The 20,486-nt window shown below is 39.5% G+C and overlaps 2 protein-coding genes across 3 annotated transcripts in view; both read left to right on the top strand.

Annotated features, from left to right (window-relative positions):
- Positions 1-15,443, top strand: part of LOC109624724 (synaptosomal-associated protein 25-A-like) — a 34,860-nt gene extending 19,417 nt beyond the window's left edge. The window contains exons 4-8 of one of the 2 annotated variants that reach the window (XM_069539343.1): positions 3,059-3,107; positions 8,220-8,337; positions 12,328-12,447; positions 13,124-13,268; positions 14,040-15,443. In XM_069539343.1, coding sequence (XP_069395444.1) covers positions 3,059-3,107; positions 8,220-8,337; positions 12,328-12,447; positions 13,124-13,268; positions 14,040-14,108 — 501 coding nt within the window. In that variant the 3' untranslated portion in view covers positions 14,109-15,443. Of the gene's footprint in view, positions 1-3,058; positions 3,108-8,219; positions 8,338-8,575; positions 8,694-12,327; positions 12,448-13,123; positions 13,269-14,039 lie in introns of both variants that reach the window. The other variant, XM_020079594.2, reaches the window with a different exon arrangement.
- A 1,149-nt stretch (positions 15,444-16,592) lies between these two features.
- On the top strand, positions 16,593-19,330 carry LOC109624879 (cytochrome c oxidase subunit 5A, mitochondrial-like). The gene is made up of 5 exons (XM_020079800.2): positions 16,593-16,826; positions 18,284-18,400; positions 18,521-18,642; positions 18,878-19,000; positions 19,211-19,330. Exons 1-4 carry the CDS (start codon positions 16,754-16,756, stop codon positions 18,986-18,988), a joined length of 423 nt encoding a protein of 140 aa, XP_019935359.1. The 5' UTR covers positions 16,593-16,753; the 3' UTR covers positions 18,989-19,000; positions 19,211-19,330.
- The last annotated feature ends 1,156 nt before the right edge of the window (positions 19,331-20,486 follow it).

The following is a 20,486-nucleotide window of genomic DNA, read 5'->3' on the forward strand; positions in this document are numbered from 1 at the left end:
AATATGTAATCTGAAACAATCATTTGATTACACTGATTCCAAAATGTACGGCTCCTCTATAGATTTGGGTTTGCGTATCAGATGTCACCTCAGGTGCTGGTCAACCAATGGCAGAACAGCCGGTGGACATCTGGTTCATTCTGGTGCACTCTTGTCTACAGTGACTGAATTAGAATAGATTCCAGGAGACATTAGAGTGGATATCTCAGTAAAAAAAATCAATACCAGGCCACTGAGGATCATGTCTTAATGTCAACAGACCTCCTGCTCTTTCACTGTGTGGTTATTTTTCTTATTGCACTCTTCTTTGTCCCTGCAATTGTTTTATTTTATATAATTTCCTGCCCTTAACATTTCTTAACTGACGTTGATTGTGTTTATTCCATTGACTGATATAGACACCACGTTAAATCTTTTAGTAACACCTTCAATTCACCAGAGGCCACCGTGGTTTTATTTGACATTCAATTTATCGGCTAATCAAATGTACTTAAAATAAAATATTCAAATAGGATTCTTAACACCACCGCCTCTGCTCAGTACAGTACTTATAACATTTCTATAAATCTTTCAGAAAATGTTTTGTCCAGCCCTCACATAGAAGAAAAACAGGTCCTTAATGGAGAAGTTGCGACTCACTGCATCAAAGCAAAGTGTGAATAAGGCCTGATTGTGTGTGTGTCCATGTGTGTGTTTAACTGGCCATACAGACAGAGGTGATGTCACCGCATCACACTGTGCCAGTTGGCATGGTCAGATATCCTGTCCTGTGTAGTGTCCCTCGCATGTCTGTGATTTCCCATGATTCCTGGTGGGTAAACAAGCAGAATCCATCTATCTGCAAACATTAGCTGTGCTCAGGTTGCCATGCTGAGGATTATATAATCATTCTTTATTTGTCTGCAAAGCTCATGTAATTAGAACACTTTCTTCCTTTTGATGTGATTTTTTTAACTGATCCCCAGAGAACTTTCTTCACTTCCATTCAACATTTGAACTTCACTCTCACACGGAACCATGACTATTTTTTGACAGTTAGCTTGATTGATACTTATATCAGTGACACGTCTACATGGCCTCCAACTCTGAACTCTTTCTATCACTGCTCCAAGAAGGGCAGAGCACTTTGATCCAAAATAGCTGATGCATGATCTGAATGGCCTTTGGACTTAAATATCTGTTATAGGAGGACGAGGTCTCATGGAGAGCACAAAGCTGTTGTTTTGTTGGACGCACAGTGGCTAATGTGGTTATTGTGTGCTCACTGAAGTGTGTTATTATGTGATAAAGCCCTCGCACAGACACAGAACAGCGCATTTGCATATATTTCTGTGGAGTGAGTGCACATTCTGTATGTGTGTGTGTGTGTTCTTGTGTGTCTGTGCATGTGCCAACTCCGTAAGCCAAATCAGAATGTTACATTTCTGGAGCTTTGTCAACAAATCTCTGGTACCAGCCCAGTGAACATAACAAATATAGCACATGCCATTTGGTGGACGAGTTTATCCAGAGAATCTGAGCATAATCATGCATAAATATATTTATGACAGTGTGATATTTTCTCTACAGATTTGTATTTCTTCTCTGAGGTTTTAGGAACTTTTTTTATGCCCTAATCTGTCGATACAACCTTGTCTGTAATATAATATATTTAAACAGCTAAACTGCAACATCAAATATAGTTTTATAGGAAACATAATTGTGACTGGATTCAGTGTTCTATTTACATAATTAGGACATGTTTTTAATTAACATATCTATGAATAAGTCTTTCTCTGATTCTTATTTTTGAGTAGTTTTAAAACAGTAACAAAGCAAATCTTCTACTTTGACCATTTAAAGCTGGGGTAGGTAATATATTTCTGGCCTTATTGAGCAATAGTTCCATGATATCCTTTCAGCATCATGTAACTTAAGTGACCTGACAGAAAACTAGACATCTGTGACCTTCTCTGGCCTCTGTTTCCTGTTTCCAATCTTTCCTGTGATGTGAGATTTTGACCAATCACAGTGCAGTTCAGAGAGGGGGTGGTCCTATTGGCTGTTATACTAAGCACCTGCACGTGCACGTCCCTTTGGTGAAAATCCTGCCCTGAATCAATGGCGGAAAATCCTACAGGAAAGCTCAATATTCCAGTCTTGGGACCAAATGCCGAAGTGACTCAAAAAAGGGTTGAAAACAGTGTTGGACAATAAATGCATAAAATGCATGTCATCTGTCGCATGCGTGTATGAAGCATGTGCATCTGCCCTGTTCATCTGGTGGTGTTGAATGTTCTAGGATGACACTGAACATCATTTTCTAGCAATCCCACAAACTGTAGTTTTGTGCCGGCTGCACTGAATCACCCTAAACTACTGTGGCTGACATTTCGAATGCTAAGGCTACGACACAAATGCAAAAGCCACACAATGGAAACACAACCCCAACAGAAGTGAGTGACAAAGGATGTTGACAATGAAATGAGCAGAGTTACAGCCGTTGTCTGTGAAAACCCAGACAAGTCAGTCACCGCTTAAAATGAGATGCTTGTGTATTCGAGGTGCAATGTTACAAAAGGGAGATAACAAATGTTATTACTTTTACCTTCTTGGTGCTCCAAGCAGCGTGTTATGGTTTTTGCACTTAATGTGTATGTGAGACATCTCTGCCACCGTACCAAACAACCCATGTCTTAATGTTGGTTGCAGAAACATGAGATCAAATGTGTTTTTAGTGCATTTTAGAGGTCACAGCACATGTTCATACCTTTGGACAGAGCCAGGTGAGATGTTTGCTGGCTGTAGCTTCATATTCATCATATTCATATGTGATCAGTATGAATCCTCTACATGTCCTAAAGTGTCAAGCTGTTCTTTAAAGGTTGATCTGTTCCCATTGTGCCGGACAAAGAAAAAATGATTTCAAATTGTAATTTGACCCACCTCCGCAGTCGTGATAGCTTTGCTCTATTCTGCACAGTTGACCTTCACTGACCTGTCACATTTATTCCTCTTTTCTTTCCTCCTCACTTCTCTTTGTTCTTTTCCTCTTCCCCCCTCTTTATCTGTCTGTTAGAGCAAAGATGCCGGCATCAGGACCCTGGTCATGCTGGATGAGCAGGGAGGTAAGCTGGTAGGGAAAGATCACTCAACACTGTCTCTCTAACGTTGGCTTTCACTGGTAATCTGCTCGACTGTACCGATTGTCCCCTGCTGCTGTATTACGCTGTATAATGGGAGAGTCGCCCTCAGTGGTGCATCCGGTATAACACTGTAGAGTCCCAGTCAACACCAGTAATAATAACTTTTATGGTTTAATAATGACTAAAGCAGAAAAATAGCTTATTTCTATTGAAGCTTTGGCCAAGTCTATATAACCTGAACTTAAATGTGAGCTAATTAGGCTAACATTATTATACTGGATGTGACTGTTGAGCTAGCCATCTGCTTTGCTTTCCTATTATTCTTCCTATTCTAGTGTATATTGAGTTAAAATTTTATGTTGGTTATATTTCAGCTAATGTTATTGCTTATAAGTCATAGAACAAATAGATCAGTGTTGCTAACCTACTCTCTGAAACCTGGTTGACATGTTTTCCAGGCACCTGATTGACTGAGAGGTCAGAGGTCAGCTGGTAATACATATATTTTAATGTTGTTCTTCCTTTGAGGTAAAACAACTATAACTTTGACTGGTAACACACTTACATACAATGTTTCTTATATTCCTCCACATCCTCTCCAGGTCTGCCAAGTCTATGGCTCAATTCATTAAGAATAACAGGAGCATAGTTCCCAACCACGTTTGCTTGTCACCACTTAACTAATGTGTCTATTTGTGCCCTCTCATCAGTGGTAATGGCCTGTGTGTACATGAGCTGTGGACAGTTCAACCTAAGAGGGTTTTTTCGTGTTCAGATTGCCTCACTTGTAAGATTTTCTGACAAGTATCCAACCAAATTTTAAGGGAAAAAAAGTTTGATGTAATAGAAAATATTATAAAGCGTTGTTATGCTACATTCTGCTACAACTGATGATGACTGAGTTTAATTTCACCAGAATCAATTAAGTAGATATTTTACACATCACTAAATTGAAATGTGTTTTGCCACAATCTTGCTCTTACATTAGCGATTAGTTGTTAAATATTTACACCCAGAACCACCAGATGTAGCTTTACTGACAAAACTAATGAAAGTTTGTTAATAGATTTTATTGCGACTATAGTATCACTGATATGGAATTTGGACCACACATTTGATCTCACACTTTATCAAGCAATTAAAGATTTGATTTCATAAAAGAATACCACATTTTAAAAAAACAAAACATTTTGTAAATTTGGTTAAACGTCTCATAATGTTGGTTACATAACCAGCATTGGATATTTCCTTTTACTCTAAACTGCACAAATACTAAACATACACCTAACTATACCTGCATTTACATAAAGTCAGCAGTCAAGCTAAATATACATTTATTTTTGAATCCATGCCAGAGCTAGTGATGTAACTTCCTGTTAACACTGGTGATTGACACTGAACAGGTTCTTTACACATGACTGACATTTTCACGGGCGAGCACAGTTCTGAGGTTTTAATGACACAAGCCAATTTGGCAGATCAGGAGTTTGAAAATAAGTAGTTTCTACTAAGATACGTAGGAGGGAGTTTACTCACAAGCATAGCAATGGATTTATAAAGCTGGTGCATCCTAATCCTGAAGTCTGATAAAGTGTAAGATCACACAAAAGGATGATTTGAGTCAAATCAAGTTTTTAAAGCTTTAAAAGCTTTATGTGTGAAAAAAACAGATAAACATGAACAAAAGAGGAGAGAAGCGGCTAAGTTTGTCTGACCCACTAACAAGCTTGACACGATAATTTCAAAGTCCTATTTTAGTCTGAAAAGTTTTGCTAAATAGAAAAAGACTAATGTTAGAAGACTTGTGATAAAAATAACAGTTAATACCTGCAAGGGTATAAACTGATATTTTTCCGTACAGGGGCTGGTGTTTTCTGTGCAGATTAAAGGTACATTTATTGGGTGTAGCGGAGCATCTATTCATAGTGTGTGTGTCCTGTATATAGTTCCATGCATGACAGAGCAGCCTAATTGGCCTGTCAAAGGAACAGTTAGCTGCTGCCTCTCTCTCTCTCCTCTTCCATCGGGAGTGACGGCTGCCACGGTGCACGAGCTGCTGTTGTCACAGGATGCCAGATTTACACACAGATTTACATCACCTCGGTTTATGTCCTCTATACCTGACCCCCCTCCCACCAGTCTTCTTCTTCTTTCTACTTACCCTACATCTCCATCTCCTCTCCTACAGTTACTACTGAACTATACATGTCTCTGCATTATTTGTCTCTGACATACAGTATATTCCATGATATTTACAGATACTTCCCTCATACATTGCCAAAAAAAGTAATTTATATGCCTGTGATAATTAATTGGATGTTGTCGAGCTGTAAACAGGGCGTCCAACTGCCCTTTACACACACACACATGCACACAAACACACACACACACACACACACACACACACACACACACACACACACACACACACACACACACAGTTCATACATAGGAGGAGGACTGTCTCCCAGTGATGTATTACCTGTGCTGGAGGTCTCACTACAGCTAATGACTTGCTCCCTGTGTGACTGTTACATGCACGTTGACCCAAATTACACCTCAGTCAGGGCTGATGGATTGCAGCTACGCCTCACTGAGCTCATACATGTAGCAACTGACGATGCTTTTGCTCGGAGCACAAAACACTGGTTTGATTGCAGCTCCTGCAGGTTGTAGATGTGCGAGGAACATGGTTGATTTTGGTTCGTTATGATGAACTTTAATTGGCTGAAATGAATACCTGGAGATGGTAAGTTTACATCTCCATTATGGGACTTGAGCATCACAGTTTGTCCCAGTGACTCTTTGAACCAATGTTCAGTTATGAGGCAACCAAATAATAGATTTAATTAGACATCAGTAAATGGCACAGCAAAACAACTTGTACACATCAGTTTCTCATTTTCAAGCTGATGTTGTGAGCAAGTAAATTTAACTGGTGGACAGTTCAGTCTTAAAAGTTACGTCTTGCAGAGGAGTTAAGGTAATTTAAACCTTTTTAGAAAATGTAAAGAATCAAATTCAAGATCTGACTTGAATACATTTTGAGTCTTGTGTGCAGACATGCCTAAATGCGAATTACAATTCAAGATGGAGATGTAAACACTAGGAATGCCGCACATAGATAATAAATGCGAAATTGACGGCTCAGTATTACCAGCATTGCTCTAATTAATTAATTGTAGCTTAATGCCATTTAGCTGCTTGAGTTTCAGGCGCACTGTCATGACTTCCTCTGACATTTAAATGGAACAGAGCTATTGATCATGCTGTTAACATCTGTGCCTTTCCTACCTGGACAAGTCAGAATGACTGCTGTGGCAATTTCTGTGTTTTGCACTGGGTCCTCACTAATTTTCTAACTGGTTAAACCTGCGACTGACTCTCTGTCAGAGGAAAGGAGAGGAGAGGAGGGGAGAGAAGAGGAGAGGAGAGGAGAGGAGGGGAGAGAAGAGGAGAGGAGAGGAAAAGCCCTTACATGATAATCCTCAAATGAAGGGGAGGAGTCAGGTTGTTAAGTGTTGCCTCTCAGCTATCCTGCAGAGATAAACAATGCCTCTCTTGCTCTCTCTTGTGCATTCCCCCTGCAATAACTTATCCCACTTATATAAATGTCTTTATAAAACATTTATGCCATTTATTTGGTCAGATGTTAAAAACAATTCAGGAGTTATCACATGGAGCAGATGTTTATTGGTGTAGTTTTCCAGTCCCCTGTTTTGTAGCTGATGTGTCCGTCCCCTGTTAATCAAAGTGGGCATCTGTATGAAACATGAACATTTTATGTATATTATGTATGAACATATTTTATTATTGTCTTCCAGATCGAATTATTTGCATAAGGTAAAATAAGTAAAAACAACTTATATATGTGCAGACCCTTTAAGTATAAAGCTATATGTATATATAAACTACAAACTAAAACTTAAACTATCACAAGGAAATTTCCACAGAAAAATGTCCCTTGTGAGTGTAATATTAATATATTATTACTAATGTTGATGCATCAAAGCATGTCAAAATAAAAGCATGTTACTGTTGGAAGGATGTGATATGGGTCAGGGGAGAATTACATTTTGGTGTGGATTCAGATCAGAGGGCAGATCCAGGAATTTTGTATCACTTTGTCAAACATTGCGAAAAAAGTTAATGGAAACGATAGCTGTCAGATAAGGAGTACAAAGTTTGACTTCTGAAGCATAACATGTAGTAGAATTAAATTTAAATACTTTATTTAAATAAATATAAGTAGAGTACCGGAAGTAGTTTTTAATAAATGCACTTGGTTGTATGCATGACAAGGTCGTCACTTACCGCATGTTGCTGATGAGTTCAACCAATGATCTACTGTATTGCAGCAGCTGAACCAGCACTCTGTGATCATCAGTGTCCTCAGCACTACAGTGTGACTAATCATATGTGATGAGTTTCTTCTGGAAGACAAAGTGGCCCTTTACTCTGATGGAAATGATTGCTATGCTGCCCTGTAACCATTAAAAAGCCAAGGAGAGGACATGACCTTGAATCAGAGCCTCTTCATGGCTCTCTAACCTCTCGATCACCTGAGTGAGGAAACGTGCACGGCTGATAATGCAGTTCGTCATTTTATGATTTTCAATATTTCCTCATTCTTCTTTAAAACCCCTGCCACGTTTTAAATGGGTAAGTTTCTGGTTTACCTCAGAATGTGGGTGATGTGACTTAACATCAACACAGCCTTGTCTTTTACTCTCTCTGTCATTCATCTCTGCTTTCATCGGTGTGCAGTCAGTCACAGTGGCAAAGATAACATCAACTTCATGTGCAGATGCAGCTGGAGGAAGCATGCTGCCACTGCCACTCAGATGAATTACTTACTCAGAAAACAATTATGTTCCTTGGATGGAGGTAGGAAACAGAAACATAGAATCATAAGGGGAAAAAAAACATATGCAAAGCAATAGATGAAGGAATCATTTGGTTTTTAGGTAATCTTCATGCTTGTTGCCTGCTTTGCCTTCTGCCTCTAGCCAAAACACCTTGCCTGTAGCGTAGAGCGCCAAAAACCAACCAGTCAACTTTATTTCACTGCTCTCATGCCTTTGTCCCTACCAGAACAACTTGATCGTGTGGAGGAGGGCATGAACAAGGTGAACGCAGACCTGAAGGAGGCCGAGAAAGATTTAAAAGATTTAGGACAATGCTGTGGTCTGATATGCCCATGTATTAAAAAGTAGGTACCGGCCAGGAGCCGTGAGCTCTTGCCTGTCCAGTGCTGGTGGTGGTGGTGGTGGTGATGTCTGATGTCTCTCTTGTCACAGTCAATGTCTTTTTTTGTCTCTTCTCCTTTGTCTCCCCCCCTCTCTACACCCCCTCCCTCCTTCCTTCCACCCACGACCTCCTCCTCTCTCTTCTCTTCTCACGTGCTTTCGTACTTTTGCTGGGAAAAATGACAATGTGTTGGTAATCAGAACAACTGGAGCGCATCGAGGAGGGGATGGACCAAATCAATAAGGACATGAAGGATGCAGAAAAGAATTTGAACAATCTAGGACAATTCTGTGGTCTATGTTCATGTCCCTGTAACAAGTAGGTGCTGCCTGTGTCGCCTGACTGCATGTGTTTCAGTGCCTGCCTATACCTGCCTCTCTCTCTCTCCGTCTGCCTGCTTCTGGTGCATAGAGCATGGTGACCTGTGGTGTGAGCAGTCAGGCCCATAGCCACAACAACACACTCTCTGAACAGGCACCAGCACTGCATGCACGTGTGGGGGTGTGTTTGCTTAAGGGGAGACTGATTGAGTGAAATATAACGTGCATGCATGAACACTACACACATGCAGAACAATGCCACTTTATTTGCTCTCCAGCCTCCAAGGCTGTGTCTGTCCTCAAAAGCCCTTCATTCCACATTGGATGGGAGATTCTCTTCCAGCAGGTAGCAGCATCAGCAGGGATCTGACCACAGCTCCCACCATCCCCCCAAACCCCACCCTAACACCCCGCAGCATGCTGCATCATGCTGAGTCCAACCAAAGGAGAAATCAACTAGCTGCCTTCTCTACATTTTGCAGCCATTTGGAAGTTTATTGATGTTGCTTTTTTATGTTTTATATAAATAATTGATTGCAATACATTAAAAGTAAGGTATCTGATTTTAAATTAAATATTTCATTGATTTCAGGAGGCCTAGACTTCCTGAAATCGATAAAATATTTTATTTTGCATAAAAATTGAATACAACAGAGCATATAGCTAGCCTCAGCTAACACAATACAGCTACCATCGTCTCGAAAATCTATTTTTCATATGTATCAAAACCAAATTTCTTGACCTACACCTCTGTCACTGAGTTCAACAAGATGTATAAGATGTGTGAAGTGCTGTTGGATGGATTTTTTTTTAATCTGTGAACAGTTCCATGTTCATGCATCAGAAATACTTTATTGATCCTCAAGGGAAATTGGATTTCATTACAGTGGCTGCAACCAACAATAGAAATATATACAGGCCAAGACAGGAAATAGAAATAAATAATACAGGTGAGAATATAAAATAAAATTGCATTATAATACAATATATTAAATAAAACGTAGCTGAGTAGGAATATAGTATAAACAATAATACAGTATTATATTTATTTCCTCTTCTTTCCAGTCTTTTTGATGAGCTGTCTGCTGGTTGGAGCTGCATATTTAGTGCACAAATATGAGAGTGGTATCTTCTCATCAAACTCAGAGACACAAGAACATACAAAATGTTTAACTAATGATTTATTTTTAAAGGTCCAGTGTGTAAGATTTAGGTGAAAGGGATCTATTGGAAGGGATTTAATGTACAATAATCCTGTGATGTTTTTACTAGTTTGTTTCATCTAAATTGTATGAATAGTTTTTTTCTTTACCCTAGAATAGGCCCTTTATAATTAAATACTTTATATTTACATTGGGAGTGGGTCCTCTCTAGGGTGCCGCTATGTTTTTTAGAGTAGTCCAGACTGGACTTTGAGTTTTTATGACAACTGAAGCTACCACAGGTTCTCTGTCATGTTTGGAAGGGGAGGCTGAGGCGAGGGGTGTTTAGCTGCAACTTCACCACTAGATATCACAAAATTCTACACACTGAACCTTTAAGTCTGATTTTTATTTAATTCTTGAATGTATATTTTTATACATCTTTGAAACGGTACAGTGATTTAATTTTCTAAATATATATATAAGCTTTTTTTGGGGTGATGTGAAAGGTCATGCAACTTATTGAGGGTCTAGTACAGAAACTAGCAAAATCAAAAATGCACACAGAAGAGACATTTCAAGCAATGAGAGCTACTTAAACTAAAGATGCTTGGGTTGGCTGTTCCCTCTCCTCCCTCAGGACTGTCCTACATAATGAAATATCATGCATGAGTTAGGCAAACTGTTTTTAAAAGAACACTCAATGGATTTCTAATGCATGGTTTTGCCAAACTCCTGCGTGATCTGTTCACTGGCCTTCCACAGCCAAACTGTGGTTATCGAGTCATGTCTGAGCTCACTATACTCTGGGGCCAATACATGTACTCTCTCTCTCAGAGCTATAGAAAACACAAGTGACGAACCAACCAGTAAAGGGCTGTATTGGGGTTATTTGGTAGAATAACACAGAAACCTATTTCTTAGTGCATGCCCTTGAAATGAATGGAGCATTGCCTCAATGGTGCAGCATATGAAAAAATCCTTGATATTTTATGTTAGATCTGACCTTGAATGAGACATTTTTGTAATTCTTTTTCTTTGCATTCTCTGTGTGTTACTACAATAATAATGTCCATGGAGAATAAATATCATCATCAGATATTTTGACAACAGATGATTCTTTTCTCCAAAATAGGGCTGAGCAGACAGTAGCACATGTAACTAATCTGCTTTATTTGCATCACAGGAGTCATTTTATAAGCGGTGGTGTCCGTTTTTTATAGAAACTACCTGATTTGAAACCTTTTGTTTTCTGTATGAAGTTAATATTCGGGATCCCTGCATCCATTTGGTCCGTTTGGGTCCTGCTCTTCACACGTGGTGGTGTTTTGGGTTCAGATCTTGTCTATTCTATAGCTCTCTGGTCCTCCCCATCATGAGCCACTCGTTATGTAATCCTGTGGTTATGTCATGTGTTTCATCTGATCTAGACTCTTTACATGGCAGCCCTGAGTCAAATAGCAGAGGAAAAAACAATTCTGGCTTGTTATAAACTGTCTGGAGGGTCTGATGGGTGTGTTTCACTGCAACAACGTTATATTTTATTGGAATGAGAAAAAATAGAGTTGTAAAAAGCAATTGTTCTCAGTGGTGACTTCCATCCATAAGGCACTCCATGCATAACAAAACAAATGCTAAGAATTACATTCAACTATTTGACTGTATGTGTATTATCCTAATGTGCATCCAGAGATGAAATGAAGGGCTGATCACAGCTACTGTGTTAAATTCCTGCATGAAAAATGATCACGTTCACTATTTTACTTAATTTTTTTGGTTGGTTCTCCACAGTGGATCTAACTGTTTGGTTTTCTTTTGACAGATACAACATGTATCTGATCCTGTCCCTCTCTACATGTTTTCCTTTCCCATGTCAATGTCTCTGCCTTGCATGTGCTCTCACTCTGCATGTTTACATGTACTGCACGTGTGTGTGTTTGTGTGTCTCGTCTGGTCACTGTGTTCTGTGTTTGTGCTCTTCTATTTGTGCTTGTGGAAGAGTTTTCTGAGTCTCAATCACTTATTAACACAAGCCACATGGGAGCTTATTGTGCTCAGATTCAATTGATCTGCATGTGAGATCAATTATTCACTAACAGACTGCTGATGCATGTATGGGACTTTTATCATACCTGCCATGTTGCTTTTCATAGGCGGATTTGCTTGAAACCATAATATTCAATGCATTCTAAACATATATTCATGTATATGTTTTCATAGTAAGTTGCTAGAAAGCATGCACTTCCATAGACATACACAGTAACACTTCACTGCACATGCACACAAACACGTAAACCCATACACATGTCACACAATGTGGCCGCTTAAACACTTCAACACACACCCACAGTGCACCTAGTCCTGGTTACATTTTCAAATGAGTAAACAAGTGCACACACATACATTTACACAAACAAATACATCTACACATACACACAAATACACAAGACAACAGTTTCACTGGCCCTGACTGAAGTGTGTGTGTGGCAGGATTAAGGGCGGTGGCCAGGCCTGGGGAGCGAACCAGGATGGCGTGGTTAACAGCCAGCCAGGGGCTCGAGTGGTGGATGAGCGTGAACAGATGGCCATCAGTGGGGGCTTCATCCGCAGGTAAGTTCACTCTGTGTGTGTGTAGGTGTGGGTTTGCGTGTGACCCTCTTTGTCTGTGTATGTGTGTGTGTAGCTAGCATTCTCACTTCGTTCTGTGTTCTTGTGTTTGCACGTATTTGAGTGTGTGATAGTTTACAGCTACAATGCTATATGACAATGGATTTAGACCTTCAAACTAAAATGTATCATTCACCATCACTGTATATTATTTTATAATATTATATAATATTATTATTTTGGACAATATCTCAGTCACTATCCTGCACTTCCATACTGTTTCATACTGCTGGAACAAAGCATCAATACAAATCAAATCAATAAAGATGTTTAGACACTTACAGACTGAATGAATCAATACTATAAAAACCAATAGTACTAAAATTATGTAGAAAATAGGAAAAAATTGTAGATCCAACAAAAATGAGATGAATTTGTGTAGATTTTGATTATTTTGTGACACACTGAAGGGCTCCTGACTTCAATATATGACTCAAGCCTTTTCAATCTTAGAGTCATGTATTTTGCTATATAAATAAATATAACATATATAAATATATATATACACACACACACACACACACGCACGTGTTTTGTACCATATTGTACTGTACAGTTTTGTGGGGCTGTACAACACTGGCCAATAATTAATCCTACTTCCTCCTCCTATGTGCACCAGGGTAACAGATGATGCCCGGGAGAATGAGATGGACGAGAACCTGGAGCAGGTGGGCGGCATCATCGGCAATCTGCGTCACATGGCCCTGGACATGGGTCAGGAAATTGACACGCAGAACCGCCAGATTGACAGGATCATGGAGAAGGTATGTGCAAGGATGTGTGGACCAGTGAATGGAAGAATATCAGAGAATTTTAAATTCATGGTTATTGGTGGATACAAGTCAATTGTAGTTGTTACTAGGCAACAACCTCTCTAAGTTTTTGGAATAGCAAACAAGCATTTCATGCAAAGTTGGACAAAGATGGTGCCAATTAGAAGAGTGACTCTTCAAGATTTTAGAAATAAAATGTAAATGTAAGATTTTAAAAATACACATTTGTTGTATTGTAAGATTCAAAATACTTTTTCAAATTGTGAAAACATTTATGAGCATATTGACATTAATGCTTTCTTTACAGCATCAGATTTACACATAAAGTTAGAAATTGTAGTTGTAACACTATACCTTAAGGAAAATATAAGATTAGATAGACTTAATAATCCCTTTAATTCTTAAAAAACAACAAAAGTACGTAACAAAAAAAAAACAGACAAAGAGAGTCTGCAGCAGGCTGCCGCCCACAAGGAGCCTCAGGGAAAATGGGGCTAGTAATGTGGGTAAATGAAAGGCTAACTGCTGAGAAAATAATTAGCTAATATAATGTGCACATTATAGCATTTAGCCGATATCTTGTATGGATTACATGCTGAGCATTAGACTATGTAACAGCTGAGGGAGCTGTGGTGGTTCTGAGCAGATTAAGCCTGCGTTCGAGAATATCTGATTCATCCTTTGTCCATTAGTTCAGCATGTGAATTTTTATCAACGTTGCCCCCCCTCCACCATTACCTGAGCTTGTCTTTCTCCTTTCAGGCCGATTCCAACAAGACCAGGATCGACGAGGCCAACCAGCGTGCGACGAAGATGTTGGGCAGTGGCTAAACTGCGGCAAAAAAGTGCTTTCATCCCTCTTTTAACCCCAGAAACCCTGAAAATAACATCATCAACCAAAACCCAGTCCAGCACCCAACACCAACGGCGCCCACTTCCTTGGCTCAACAGCAGGCGCTGTGAAAATCATGCTTTTATTGTGATACTTGTAGAAGTTTGCACATGTACACATATCATACGTTCCTCAGCCCCCATCCCTCTCATCCCTGCCCGTCACCTCCCTCAGTCCCCCCTCCTTATTATCAGTGTTGTTCTGTGATGTCACTCTTTTAATTTTGTGAAGAAATAATAGTTCTGTCACTTGACATTCACTCAAACTCTCTCCACACTACGCAGTGATTCTTATATGGCTTCATTGATTTTAGATCACGTGTCCTGTTTTCTTCATAACTCTTTTTCTAAGTCTGCGTGCAATATAAGCTGTATGCACAACATGTCCTCACCCCCGTGTCAGAATTTTGGTTTTGTCAATGTAAGACACACTGTCTATTCATCAGTCATGATGTGATGCTACATGATAAGGCCACAGCAATTTACCGTTAATCTAATGAACATGAAACCTTCACATGTTCATAACCAAGGTCACTATTTAAATACAATGATATAATGTATATATGGAGCTGCTTGGATCTTAAAGATATAATAGACCAAGGTATTTTGAGTATTTGAGCCACTGGGATGAAAATGTGACCGTTGGAGCAGCCAGTGTTGTATCAACCCTATTGATGGAGCAGTATTAAAACAATTTGATGCCATAGATTGTATAGTATGAACGTTTTCCTCAGGGAGCTAAATCTAACCATTCAAAAGCAAGGGTTGAGTTTTTAATCAATGTGTTGTAATTCACAAGCTATCAAAAACGTATCATAAGGCTCTATGTATGTGTGAAACACTGCATTTTGTGTTGTCTGATTAATGACATCCTAACCATCAGACAAATATTGGACATTAATCATAAAAGCTGACATTGTGATTGATAATGAAAAGGAGGTGGAGCGTTGCTAGGAATCATAGTTCAACAGGATATTTATCTATTCACATACCAGGCCGCACCGCTTTACCCGTGTTTCAACCCGAGCAACATCAAGTAGTGTGTTAAATGTGTTATGCATGTCCATTCACGGCTAGAAGACACTGAATATTTCATATATTCAAACCAAAAATATCCTAACATGGCAACTGCATGCTACATATGTAGGCCACGCCGATGAGAGGCCCCTATTTATCTGCAATCGTGCCACTCTTTTTGTTTCATGTCTCTTAACCTTTCCAGACCGTGACCATCACTGTAAAATAAATAAAACCATCATAAACGTAGAAAACAAACTGAGCGTTCTTTGTATTCTTATGACACTTGAACACGGATAGAGTTAATATTGTGAGAGAATGATTTTCATGGTATAACACAATGCTTTAGACCACTATGGTAAATTTACTTGAAATGAAGACCTGAAGTGACCAGATGAGCAGCTCTAATGCACTTGATAACACCAATTTAATCTGTATGCACATTCATTCAGATATTGAAAAGGCATTTTTTAGGTGATTGATAATATTTTCACAGCTCATCGGTGAACATACATGTAATGTAATGCCACAACCTACTGTATTCACCCAATGCAAGAGAACACATGCTCTCCTGTGCTGCTCCACAGCGACGTTAGAGGTCAGAGAGCTTATCCTGACCTCTGGTTTTAAAGGCACTTTGAACTTAATGTTTAAAACATGCAACGTCACTGCACATATTTCAAGCACCAGTGTGAAGCTATAGCATGGAGGAAAGTCCAAGACAGACAGAGAGAAAGAGACAGGCAGAGACAGAGAGGGAAAGGCATGCAGCAGCATATTACACTAATGGATATCTACTGTGGTGCCCTGGGCTTAGGACGGATTAGAGTTTACCATGTCACGAGGAACACACACACTCGCACACACACTTCAAGCTGAATCAACAACAGATACACACCACAGCATAATCCACTATACTTTGCTTACATCCGTTTCTCTGCTCCTCTATATCTTTGTTGTGTGTGTGTGTATATTCACTAAATAAAAGCAAATGGTTGATTGTCAATATCCATCAACATTTAAAAATCATACATACATGATTGTTTGTACGTTTATTAAATACATAAAGATTTTTCTTCTAAAATAATCATCAGATCTCCTCACATGCTCTTGTTTTAGAAGTTAATTGAATTTGGGCAATCGAATCAAACAACTTTGTTTTGCTATTAACTGAAAACTGAAATGTAGTTTAAATCAGGAGCTCCCCCTGCTGGTGCCTCATGCCTATCAAACTGCATTTTTTGACTTTATCCAGGTGATTATGCTGAAGAAGAGGTGCTCCTCCAATTTAACATATTAAAATTAGATTATTCATCATACAGAGTAAGATGCAACATACAGAAGAGCAAACAGCAGAAAGTCACAAACTGGTCGAGTGGTGTTTGTTATATAAAAACAACCGGAAACATCTGCTCTATACTCACCCATCGCTTCGGGAATCGGACCAATCAGCAGCTCTGACGTACAAGGCTTCGGCTCTCTCCGTCAGTCACGTGACAGCTCGCCGTGCTAGTCCGTCCTCAGTCGCCCTCGTTAGCACCGGGACTGTTAGCATCCACAGCGGCACCATGTTCCGAGCCGTGTTCCGTCTGTCAGCCGCGGGGAGCCGGAGTGTGACTCGGTCACGAGCCTGCTACTCAGGTGGGACTGTCCGCTTCACATATGGCGTTTGAATGAATGACCGATGTTATGAAAAGGGCTAAACTTAGCTCAGCCGGCTAGACGCTTAGCTTAGCTGCAGCTGTGTGTGTGTGGGGAAGCTAACGCAGGGTGACATTGAAGTGTTCTTATGAGGTGAGATCCTCGTGGAGGGGACAGGAATGTTTTCATGACGCGTCGCATCTCCTGGAGTGTTCTTACTGAGGAGGCGCGACGGGGGTTTGAGTTCAGAAGCCTCGACCTTGTGATGACCCCGCTGAGTTTGATCATGTGTCAGTGGCCGCTGCAGCTCCCAGGCAGCAGATATCACCACGTTACAGGACAAAGTGGAACCAGCTCTGACCATGTGAGACACTGTGGGACACATGGACATCTACAGGTCGAACCGCTCAGATCAACTCATACTGATGACATGAAATCAAGGTGGATTTGAGAGATGTGGCGGTAGGACTGTGCCAGTCCATATTTACATGCATTCTGTGATGTCATCACAACAACAATATAATACTTTGTGTATTTGCATCTTACTGTGGGTTTAATGTTGTACTAATGTTTGGTCCTGTATCATGTACAACACGTCAACAGACTCCACATCAAACACCCTGAGTGAGGCAGTGTATCTAAAGATGCTACTTGATTGTATTATTTGTATATTTTTGTACAGGAATACATAGAAGAAAATAACAAGACAAATAACACACAGTGCAGGGAGAGGCAGAAAACCCACTCAACTTTCTTTCTTTTTTTCTTTTTTTTTAAACCTCCACCTAAGTAATATTCAAAATGATATGACTACTACTACAACTGAGAGTTATTCAAATAGTAAAAACATATGTACTGTATTAGAACACATACAATGACGGTATACAAGCAAAAGATGTGTGTATGTTATGTGGATATGCTTTCACAGGTGAGTATAATATGGTCTCATGGTTCCTTGAAGCACTGAACAAGTACTGTTGTAACGCTTAGTTTCCGTAAAGACACATTGTTCTGTATTTAAAAAAAAGTGTTTCCTCATTTTGTGGTAGATCATTGAATTAGGATTTACACAGTGCGTTCTTTTAGTTGCAAAATGTGTGTGTCTGAATAACGACCTGCAGTATTTTATTTTCCTCTTATAAGAACAGCATCATTAGACATTTGTAGGAAGAATAGTTTTATCCTTAATTCCCAGTCAAGTCTTTATTCAAAAAGTCCCTTCTTCTCTTTTGAGCTGGGCGTTGATCTTGTCTGTTATTGTCAATAAGCCTGAATAGTCAATAAGAGAAGTTTGACTGTTTTTGATCACAGTGAAGCTCTTTACATCATCTATTAGTAGCTTTGTATTTTCTGATAACTTTGGAATTACATTTGACCCTATTTATAACCATATGTATAAATAATAATAATCAGGAATCAATATTTCATAGTGTCTGTTTCTGCTTCTTGTTTTTCAGCTCCACTGGCCTCCAGATGTTACTCCCATGCTAAGGTGGAATCAGACGAGGAGTTTGATGCCCGTTGGGTCACTTACTTCAGCAAACCAGACATAGATGCCTGGGAACTGAGGAAAGGTGACTGTTTGTTTATCATGTTCAGTCAAAGTTATGGTTCCAATTGGTAATATGGCATTTTTATTATATTAGTGCTTCTGTGAACTAATCTGGACATTTTCCAATACTTTCAACCTAAAGGCATGAACACCCTGATTGGGTATGACCTGGTGCCTGAGCCCAAAATCTTGGATTCGGCACTACGAGCTTGTCGAAGACTCAATGACATGGCCAGTGCCGTCCGCATCCTCGAGGCTGTCAAGGTGAGTGATACTTCCTGTTTGGGCTCACTGCCATAACCTTTTCTTCAGCAGAGAGGTGAAACTGCTGACAGTTCCAGGACCAGAACTTTAAAAAAAATGATTTAAAAGAGAATAGTGATTGTGACAGTGAATTGTCTGAAACGAATAACTCATTCAGTTTGCAAATATTGCCTGTGACAAAATGCTCCACGTGTTTTGCTGATTTTGTGTGTGAATGCGTGTCTGGGTTTTGCAGGACAAAGCAGGCCCCTGCAAAGACATCTATCCATACCTGATCCAGGAGCTCAAGCCCACCCTGACAGAACTCGGCATCTCAACACCAGAAGAGCTGGGCATTGATAAGTAGTAGACTGTCCAGGTGAGACTGAACTATATTGAACTCCTTCATATTAACTTGGGAAGGTGATTGTGCTTTTAGAAAACTACAGAAACTGTTACCCAGTAGTACTGATGCTGTCCAGTGCTGTGTACTTATACTGGCCTTATCTGATTCATGACATTAGATTATAAGTTATATTGGATACCATTTGCTTGCAGCTGAATAAATGTTTTGTTCTATTTTCCTCAGGGCTTTTGATGTATAAAGAGATCCTGATTCTCTCCTTTCAAAACTGTCTATATTGTTAATTCAATCCATGTTGTCCTGTTGTGTACAAAATGGTGGACCTAATAAAGAAAACCAATAATTCTTTTATGTGTCCGTTTTCTTTTTCTCTTTCTTTTTTCTTATTCTATACATCCAGTCATTTTTGTTATAGCAGCCCAAATTGGCGGCTGGGTTACGTTTAATGTGTTTTCAGTGCTGTGGCTTACAATGGCATGGAGCTGCTGTTGATGTCAGTAGTTACATCTCTGCTTAACCTGCTGGCATTACGCCGAGTTATTAGCAGTTTTGTTATTATTGGAGTGAGTGTAGGACGTGATAGCAACTAAAATACTTGTCAGTTGTGACACCACTCACTGTCAAATGTTAAAACACGGTCCGCCAGAAATCTCCAAGACCCTTATACAAAAAATTAGTACAATCTTTTAAAGAGGGATCTGATCATGACAATCAGCAGCACAAGTAAAAACAGGGAGTTACAGCCAAGTCAAGCATAGGGAAATCACATTTCTGCTTCTTAACCATGCCAAGTTAAAACAACGACATCTCAAGGAGTCTGTTTCTACACTGTTAGCTCTGGATAAGAGGCTGCTGCATATCTTATGTCAATAAGGAAATGCAAGCTGCAATAGCTGAAGTTGAAAACAGGAAAGAGAAATGTTTAGTTAGTAACAGTTTAGTTCATGTGAAAAGTTTGTCTGAAATACAAATGTGAAGAGGTCATCCACAAACTGTCAGAACAGGAATGGGGACGAAGTAGAGCATCTGCACTGATCCCTCATGAGCTCTGTCTTTGACTGTGAATGTGAAGCTTACATGTCAGCAGTAGAGCCTGACTGGTTTTCAATTGGCTGACAAAATATATTATATGTTATTGACAAATCTGGCTCATATTGGTATTTTGGGAAATACTGAGCAGTTAAACACTGAGGATTGAAAAAGTAAAAACAACCCTAGACACTCATCAGGAATTAAGCTCAGTCAGCTGAAGTACTATGACAGTGAAACTATAATTAATAGTTTTTAAACTATTTATAGACAAGGACATGCTTGGAAGATGGAGAGCAGGAAACAAAGGAAGAACAGATTATTGTTCATTTGAGAATAGATCATGTGGACAACTACAATGAGAGATCTTTCATATTCAGCTCAAGTGTGTCTCCAGTGGTAAACACCAACACTTCAGCAGCAAAATATAAAACAGGCAAAAACACATGGACAAGAAACAGTGGACCACATA

This window comes from Paralichthys olivaceus, chromosome 1, assembly GCF_024713975.1.
Source record: "Paralichthys olivaceus isolate ysfri-2021 chromosome 1, ASM2471397v2, whole genome shotgun sequence".
NCBI classification, from domain to species: domain Eukaryota; kingdom Metazoa; phylum Chordata; class Actinopteri; order Pleuronectiformes; family Paralichthyidae; genus Paralichthys; species Paralichthys olivaceus.